Here is a 9,915-nt window from a genome sequence, read left to right as displayed (position 1 = left end):
GGTTGTGCTGTTCTGTTGTAAATAAATCTTAACCAATGATTCCTCATTGCATCTACTTCCGGAAGGCCAAATAAAGTGCTTTTGCTTTCGCACAGAAACACACAGCGTCTCCCTGATATGGCTGCATCAACACTACTGTGGTTCCTGAAACCACGCCTTCTTTCTTTGCATGAACATTTGGGCGGCATTACGCAAATATTTCCACATCGTGATGTAGAGATGTGGGGCCGTGTTTGAATGAGGCGTTTTAGCCCGGTCTGGATCAGCCTTCTCTTTTAGATAGAATAAACCCTTTTGTGGGAGTCTTTGAGCTTTGTAACTCTGCAGATCTTATACATGCACAAATAGCTACATAACACACTAAAGAAAAGGAAAAATAGAAATCGCATCATATGACCCCTTTAAGTATAATCACCAGAGTGTTTTTTTGGCATTTGTCATAATGGAATTTCAGTATTATCTATAAATTCCCAAATTTCCGCTTGCTGTAATTTTATTTTAGAAAATTATAAAGACCAACAAAAGCTGTTTAAGAGAAATTTTGAAATAAACAAAATATGATTAATTATCATAATTTAAATGATTTAAAGCTGGTAAACATTAAGATCAATTTGCTCAAGAAATGGGAATTAGTATACTTCTCTGTAATGCATGCAGTAATTTGTGTGATTAAGCATACCACGGCCTGTGTATTTTGGAGTCTTGCTTTGATAAAAGACTTGCCCTAAATACTATGAAATGTTTATAAAGAAAAAAAATTATAAGGCCTGCAGTTAAGGAGTGAGTTTTACAGATGTCCTTGAAAGGGACACAAGAGTGGAAAAAGTAGCCTGAGCAATGGGAGTCCATAAATTCCCTCTGTGCTTCCAAAGAGTTAAAGATTTGCCGTGCTCAAACATTACAGAGAGAAATGTATCTGATTATGGCAGTAATAATTACCCAGCTGTTTATTACAGATAGAGAAATAATTCATGCAGGCAATAGGCCATGGTGGCAATGACACTCCACATTTAGTAAATATGCAAGCCGCTCAGTTCTAATTACTCAAGCCCAGAGGAAGACCTTATTAAGTGCTGGAACTTTAAGTGTCTTCTTGACAAGTGATAAATTGTTACATTGCACAAACTCTTGCTGTGGTGAACCTGGGTCTTGACTTAATTATGGTATGCAGAGAAGGACAACTGAATGAAGATGGACACTGGAACAAAGCGGGCCTTGTCTTCAGGCTAGACCTAATGAAACGACACAGATCGTTTTGAACAAGGAGGGGGGAATCCTTTACCACTGGCAGAGAGAGAGAATGAGAGAGGGGCCACCCTGACACGGGCAGTCGCTGGCCTCCTATCATTGGCATGCCGGGCTGGTCTGCTTGTGCTAAATGGGAACCATTAGGAAAATTTTGAATAATTTATTCAGGCGCCGGAGCTGTACGGATTAAAATCCTGGCACTGAGACCTTTGAGGGGTGACTAATCAGTCAGTGGGTGATCCTGAGCCCAACGTGGAACAGATTGTCAGAATCAGCGCAGTGATCTTTCACTTCACATCTTTGACTGATTCATCATGACCTCAGAAGCGTTACATAAACAACTAATTAATGCACTAACAGACGGCATCTACCGGCAGATAGAGAGAGAAGGACAGACAAACAAAAAATGGGACGTTGTTTGTAAAACACAGCTGGACACATATCAAAAACTCACTGGGACAAGACTTTCAATTCCCACAAATAATCTGTTTAATACTGACCAGGCAGATTGATCAGACAATATTTGAGCAATTTTGAATTTGAGATTATCAAATGAGCCAATAACTAAATAATTAAAATGTTAATTGCAAATGTTCTATCTATCTATCTATCTATCTATCTATCTATCTATCTATCTATCTATCTATCTAAATGTGCCACTTGCCATGTTTTAATATAAATCAGTGTTTTACAATATATAGATATTAGGGCTGACAATAAACAAAATAATCAAATTAATTACATTAAAGGCTGATGAACTGATTTAATCAGGCTTTTTTTTGCCATGATTTTAAGTTTAAAAATTTGAATTAAAAAATATAATAGATAGGTTTTAGGAAAAATATAGGTTTACAACTATCTTGTGCAAAATGTTGGCCTCTTCCAACACAGAAAACAGAAAAAAAAAAAAACAGTACAAGACACATTGCCGTACTTGATGGCCCAATGTTTTTATAGAGAAATGCAATGTGTTAATGTGATTCATAGGTGAGAAACCCCATTAAAAGAGAACATTCCCACTTAAAGAGAGGCTGGAGCAGGGAGATGGAGGGAGGGGGTGGGGTGTTGGGAGTCAGTGATCCAAGGAGCACTTAACAGATTTACATTTAATTTTAGCTAGACCCTTAAGATATTTTCCTACAAAATATATTGGTCACATTAAAAAAAGTGACTTCGTTTTTATCAAAAGTAAAAGATGGCATCTTCCTTTGGTCCCTGAAGCAAGAACTTTTTTTTTTTATATATATATATATATAAATGTGGGGGCACACGCAAATCAGAGGCTAATTTTGAATTTCATAAAGTTATTAATTTTCAAGTAACCAGAGGCAATTATGCATTACATGCTGCTAATGTATATGTCTCAAACATGCTGTTAAAGGCATGACATTCCTTTGTCTTTGCAAGAATTTCAGACAATGGTCATCTGTGAACATTAGTCTAATGTAATATTATGAACAAATATTACTTTATTTGAAGCAGTATATAAACATTTATTTTTTTCACCTGATATGCTCATTCTTCCTTGTCAATCTCTCCAAATATCTCTTGCGTGCATAATAATTGTGTACATTCTTCCTCACATAATAGCCCCGCCATCTCTGCTGTATCTGCAAAAGAGATGTCATTTTTGATTAAGACTACATGTACCTGATTATTATTCATTATTATTACCTTAATGTTGCACTGTATGGCAGATAAAGAGTAAGAAATTGAGTTTTATTTGGAATTGCAAAAAGTATTTAGAACTTCAATTTGTAAAAGACAACTCAAAGTCAGAGCAAATTAAATAAGCCCCTGTCACTTTAGAGCTTGCAGTCATTGTCACTCCATGAAGAATGAGAGTGATAGTTAGTGCCACCATGACAGCACCACTGAGGACCCAAAACAAAAGGACAGATGTCCTTCAGGCTAATTAGGTACTTAAAACAATAGCAGATAAAAAAAATAATAAGGCAAAAACTAAACAAAACAAGAATTGCCATTGATCAGTAGTCAATAGATAATTTTAAATAAAGTAATTGCACGCTTGGTTTCTGAGTTGTTTGTGACCTCTTAGACTAGTAAAATCAATTATGCATATTGCTCAATTAGATCTAATACAAATTGTGCCTCGCTTGTAAACACTGATGTCTATTAAAAGGCTAACACATTGGCTTTTGGTAAAGAGCATGATACCCTTTATAGACACTTTATAGAATAAAGGAAATGGCTAAAAAGAAGCGCAATGCTAAAGCGTCAATGGTTGTTGTTTTCAGCTTTAATGGACAAGGGTGAGGAGGAGCAATGACCTTGCTTTGCATCTGATTATGCAAACTATAGACTTTTTTTTATTTGGGGGCAAAATCTCATAGATCGCATAAATCATAATCAATTCAGTTCAAGATATCTATATATCTATCTATCTATACAGTTGTGGTCACATACAACTTGCAGAATCTGCAATATGTTGTAATTTTAACAAAATAAGTGGGATCATAATTGCATTTTTTTTTTTTTTTAGCACTGCCTTGTTTAAGCCATTTCACATACACATTCACTTACATATTCTGCAGAAGACAAAATAAATTACAAAAAAGATCCTGTTTAAAAGTTTACATATGCTTAATTCTTAATACTATTTGTTGTGACTTTGATGATCAGTGACTGTTTCTATATTTTTTGTTGAGTCCCCTGTTTGTGCTGAGCTAAACTGTGCATTCTTCTAAAAAATATCATCCATGTCCTGCGCAATTTTTTGGTTTTCCTCCATCTTCTGCATTTTTGAACCCCACAGCTACTGTGTGATTTTGAGATCCATCTTTTCACACTGAGGACAATTAATGGACTCATACACAACTATTGCAAAAGGTGCAAACATTCACAGAAGGCAACCCAGTGCATTAAGAGCCGGCTGAGGGGGGATGCAAATTCTGCAAGGTGTATGTAAACTTATGACCACAGTTGTATAAAATGACATTCATTAGCAAACATCATGCATAGTTTCCTATAAAGCTTTCCAAACTCAAAAAGAACAATTGATGCTCCATTTTTCCCATTCAACACACTCAGTCTGTGGTTGAAACATATCCTTCAGTGACTGTTTTCACAGTCGCCCTTTATTTTTTTCCTCAGCAGATTTTTACATTACCGGTGCTTCCCGGACATAGCACTCTATCCTTTACAAGGGCTATAAAAGCTGTCTGTCCTGTTGAACAACTTCTGTTTGTGTCTAAGTGGTGACAGGACCTTTAGTCTCATATTCTCTGACCCCTGAGAAGAGGTCAAGCTTCATGTTTCAAATTAGACTCACATAACAGAAGTGGGAGCGAAGAATACAGGGTGGGCCCTAGATATAACACAAAAGATTTGTGTATAAATCACTCCCTCAGTTCACATTTCTTGTGATGTCCAATGATCACAGTAGAAATATGCAATCCTCCATACAAATGCAACATTCTTCAATAAGCTATGAAATTTTGTAAGACTTGTAAAATTCTTTAAAAGTTTCACCTCAGGGAAAAACAGTTGTAAAGCTAAAGTTTCTATGCATACCAATAGCTCAATAAAAGTGCCAATATATCACTCAAATATAAATGTGTTTGATTTATAGACTGTGAAACAGAGCATGCTGGATTGACATGGCTGCCTTTTTACAACTGTAGGCCTTATAACAGGTGAGGAAAATATGATAGCAAATTCATTCATATTTGGATTTGACTTCAGTTAACATGCCAGTATGTGTAAGGAAAATATTTTTAGGTCTTATGCTCACCAAGTCTGCATTTATTTTATAAAAAATACAGTAAAAACAATAATGTGAAATGTTATTACAATTTAAAAGAACTGTTTTGTATTTTAATATAAATTTATTTTAAAATGTAATTTATTCCTGTGATGGCAAAGCTGAATTTTCAGCAGCCATTACTCCAGTCTTCAGTGTCACATGATGCTTTAGAAATCACTCTAATATGCTGATTTGATGTACATGAAACATCTCTAACACCAATGAACACAGTTGAGCTGATTTTTTTTATGGAAACTGTGATACTTTTTTTTTTAGGATACAATGCAAGTAAATCTTTATATATCATATTAATATATTTTACATATTCATAGTATCTATGAAAACATGAAAAAAGTATTTAAAAAATATTTAACATTTAATATATTTATGCATATTATGCTATGTCCCATACATTTCAGTACAGTTATCACAAACCAGTAAAATCTGTTAACAGATTTCATCCAAATCAAAAGTGTGACCCACTGACTTTTCACTCACTAAACAGCAAGAGAAATATTTACCTTGACAGCCATCTTATTGTAGAAATTCATCTTCATTATAAAATATGCTGTCTGTGAAGAGAGGGGGATAGCATTACATTGTGACTGGACCCTCTGATGTTTTCCCAACATGCGAGGAATAAAATTCTCTTTATACATAATACATAAAAGTCATGGAGACGCAGCAGTAGATAAGAAGGTGGAGTTGCAAGTCATACTTTGTATCGAAGGGAAGTGCCTGTTTTTAATACATAATGCAGACATGGCTAGGAAAATCTATGGAAGTCACGCTGGTAACTAATGGAGATGTATGAAGGTAAAATGCTCTTCGCTGAGTTTGATAATCAATGGTATGCTGCTGAGGATGGACCGACTAAACACAGTCAGGAATATTCACAAGACACAAGGCACAAAACATTCACTCACTGCGGACACAAAAGAAACTTGAATATTGCTTCTCTACATGATAGTAGAGGAAAGATAATTTTTTTTTCAATTACAGATGAGAAGAAATCAAACAAAAAAAGGACACCATATACAGTACCTTTCTTTTTTATATAGAGAAAAGATTTAATGGTAGTCCATGATTTATTATTATAATTATTATTTATTTATTTATTTTTTGTTACTCCTCAAATAATGCAGAATTTCCATATTATACTCACTGGATTTACTGGAAGTTATGTTAAAAAAAATCTAAAACAATACTGTAACTGTACATTTTAGAAAGACATAAAATATTAGGCAACCAACTGCATGTCATAATTGAGCATACAGCAAAAACAGACATTTTCCTGAACAAATGAAATCTTATATAAAATCTATTCTCTCAAAACCCTTAGGTTTTATTTTAGAAAATTAAGAAATGAAGATAAGAAAAATGAGTACTAATTTGTTAACACCTTTAAAACATGAACGAGATAAAAGCATTCCATTGGAAGTCAATACGAATTGTCAAATTACAAACTTACGCCAGATGTATGTAAGTCATGGCATGCCTGTTAACTGCTAAATGTTAATGAGGGTTATCATAATATAATCAATATTACATGTCTCCACAACTTACCTTTACCCTTTGACTGAAAAGCGCCCGTGCAGTCAATCCACGCCATATTTTTTGTATTAATGTTGCATTTTTATGCAGATGACTGAAAAATAAAACAACACTCAGCAAACTGTAATTATAGTTCTGTAATTTCAAACAGATTTTTTCCCCTCTGCATGCCCACGGTAGGTCTTTCTTGGACAACTGTACATTTGCATTCATCATAAACCACCCTCTAAATGCATGTCTATGGCAACTCTGAACTCAACATGGCCATCAATTTCCAAAAGGCCATTTATAACTCCAAAAAATCAATGTGTATAGGGACGGTGGCAACCCTGGAGCTGCACTCAAGAAGCCTAGATTGCGCTTAATTAGCCACTTAACACATTGATCAATTAACTAAAGTAATCTAAATTAACCTACTGTCTGGGAGTTTGTCTGCTCACTGCACAGAAATATGTTGAGGTTACACACTGTAGTGCCCTGTGCACTGGCTAATTCTTGCATTTAAAGACCAAATGCATTAGATTTAGGCTTCAGCGACCACTTACAGGTATATGCTGAGAATATAGAATTATACGCCTGTCCTCATTAACACATCTGTCTACCCTATACAATATGGATCCCAGAAATGTCACACCTATAGAGTGCAACAGCACCCACCCACAATTTCAGTGGCCTTGGTTCAGGAAGTGTTTTTCTCATTCATTTTCCCCATAGATATTTTAAAAAAAGTCTTTGTTAAAGAGTTATAATCATGAATCAAAAAAACTGGTTACAAGGTGAATCACAACATTACAAACTTTGATTTAAAGCAAAAAAAAAAAAAGTTAATCCATGCCATATATGTTTGTATTACTGCAGATAGCTGAAAAGAAAAAGACAAAAAACGTAGCAAGCTGTAAGTATAGTTCTGTACTTTGAACAGATTAAATCTTAATTTAACTTTTATTAAGAGAACTTTTATTTATATATTTTTTTGGTCATGTCTTATGTAGCCTAGGGAATGAACTGAAACAGGACTGCCACTTACTTTCCCTCTAAACAAACAAACAAATACATATATTAACTCAAAGAGTTAATTTTATGTAGCGTACATACTGAAGCTTGACAAACTGATCATTTAAGTAGCATATTGATAGATGAAAATGAGATCACAAAAGCTATTCTTACCTGAGGTATGCTCTCACCTGGCAGCCCCTGAACCAGCTCTGAATTCTGACTGCAGCCTCATTCTCTTTCTGTCTGTTTTCCTCCGCAATCCTATAACATGAGAGTTCACCGAATTTATTTATGTTATATCTTAGGCGTTTTAACCCCTGATAATGCCATTATATAAATCAGTGGTTTTAACCATATGTGTCTTTGTTATTCTTTTCTAAAAACAGCTATTGGGATTCAACTTTTTAACGTTTTAATCGACGGATACCACAAAACAATACGCCACTGTTTTCAAATGTAACGAACTGAATATTTTTTTCATTACCTGTTGCGGATGAAATATTGCTCTTTTATGTTATTAACCTGCTTGTAAAGTTTCTCAAGTCTCGCCATGTTTCCGGAAGTTTATTGGTGTCCATGACAACGGAAGAGTCCGTGCGCGCGGAGGGTCGGGAGAGTGCTTGCTTGTCAGTCACGCGCAGTAAAGGAAGTGTCACGCGTCCATTCAAATGAGCGGGAACTTAATTGAGTCTTGAGGCGATGTCATGTTGAAATCAGCTCTTTTTGAGGTTGGTGAGCAAAATTATTTTCAACAGTTTAGTTTAAACCCCGCTACTGAACTTTCATATTTTTATCTCAAACAACTAAACGTTATAAGAATGACAAACGAATTTTCAATATTATGAATTGTTTAGGTTTGCGTATTTACTTGTTTGTGTTTTTATGTTATTACAGTCTATTAGATTCATTTATGCAAACTGTATTTAATTTGTATGTATGTATTTATTAATATGTAAACAAGTAATGACATTACATGATGTTATTATTATTATTCACAAAAATGATCACAAAGCCACTTATTATTTTTACTAGTTTTTTACTTTTGTATGCTTATAGTAGCATATAATGTATATTAATGTTTACTTCTTTAATGTCTGTGTGCTTCTGTGCTAGTACAAGCAAACACATTTTTCTTTTCAAATCAAAGTAAGGCCATATATATTTGATTATTTAAATCCTTGGTTTATGTAGTAAATGTACGCACTTCATAACATCTTACTGCAAGAGAAAAACAACACAAACATTTTTTCAAACAGACCTTTTGAGATAATTGAGAATTTCATCCATTTATGGAGCCCTTCTTTCTGTTTTCAGATATTCTGTTTGGATCGGATACAGGCAAGATACAAGATGTCCTGCGAGTTCCCAGCAATACAGATAACCGCTTACAGACGCCAGCCAATTTGCTGTCCCACCACACCAGAGCAAAGTACTAGAAATATGGGCAGAGGAGTGACCCTTTGGCTGTGTCGCCCATCCATCCGAACCCGGTGGTGGGCTGGCCGCCGTGGTAATTGCCTGCGAAACAGTGTTTTGACAAGCCAGACGGGTGTAAGCCATCATTCTAGCAGCACGGTGATGAGGTGTCACCTGGAGAGAGCTGTTGAGAGCCCACATGTTTACATGCAGCCAGGTGACCCAGTTTTGCCCTGCATCAGACCACCACTGCATTCTTCACATTGGTTTCACTTCTCTAGATCACACTTTGCTGATTATCACTTTGAATTGGTTGTCAGTTCCAAAGGCGTAAGGTTCTTAGGAGTTTTAATGGTCTGTATTGAAGCTCTTCAAAATAGTGCAACATATTTCTTTTTTTGTGTATGGAATTTTTCATATCTGTTGCCTCATGAAAGATTCCACACTGGTAGAAATATATGAAACACTTGTTAAAAATAAAAAGCTAATTAATATGCTATGTTTGAAATGTAATGTCCCTATATAAAAGAAAGTAAAAAAAAAAACAGTGTTGTAAAATAGTGAAATACCGCATGCAAGTACTGCAGTTTTGTTGAAAATTTCACTCTAAACCGCCACACATTTTTCTTTTTCCTCGTAATGGTGCAACCATGTAATTGCAATGATGGCCGATATTGCTTTTGGATGATATCACCTTCCCCCTCTCCCTTTGTTTCCCTTAAAGGATAAAGGTGTGACTGTTCCGGTGCAAGAGAAAATCATATTTTTATTAGCTGGCCTTTATCTGGGGAAGAAGGTAATGAATTGTGTATTGTGTAAGATGGTTTAATCTGCAGGTGTTCTATCATTATTTGCAGTGCGGTTCCACTGAGACAGCAGTAATCCATTAAGAAGGGGGCTGATCCTGCGAGGGGTTTGATGAAGCTGAAGCTCCT

General features: G+C 35.3%; 1 protein-coding gene across 1 annotated transcript in view; it reads right to left on the bottom strand.

Annotated features, from left to right (window-relative positions):
- LOC107674091 (spermatogenesis-associated protein 17-like) overlaps positions 1–8,162 on the bottom strand; it is a 30,801-nt gene extending 22,639 nt beyond the window's left edge. The window contains exons 1-5 of the mRNA XM_016467974.1: positions 8,049–8,162; positions 7,736–7,825; positions 6,581–6,662; positions 5,536–5,586; positions 2,755–2,858 (exon numbers count right to left, since the gene is read on the bottom strand). Coding sequence (XP_016323460.1) covers positions 2,755–2,858; positions 5,536–5,586; positions 6,581–6,662; positions 7,736–7,825; positions 8,049–8,116 — 395 coding nt within the window. The 5' untranslated portion in view covers positions 8,117–8,162. The remainder of the gene's footprint in view (positions 1–2,754; positions 2,859–5,535; positions 5,587–6,580; positions 6,663–7,735; positions 7,826–8,048) is intronic.
- Between the last annotated feature and the right edge of the window lie 1,753 nt (positions 8,163–9,915).

Source organism: Sinocyclocheilus anshuiensis, unplaced genomic scaffold, assembly GCF_001515605.1.
Source record: "Sinocyclocheilus anshuiensis isolate Anshui unplaced genomic scaffold, SAMN03320099.WGS_v1.1 scaffold544, whole genome shotgun sequence".
NCBI classification, from domain to species: domain Eukaryota; kingdom Metazoa; phylum Chordata; class Actinopteri; order Cypriniformes; family Cyprinidae; genus Sinocyclocheilus; species Sinocyclocheilus anshuiensis.
The sequence above is the reverse complement of the archived record's forward strand: the minus strand, read 5'-3'. Positions and strand labels throughout refer to the sequence as shown.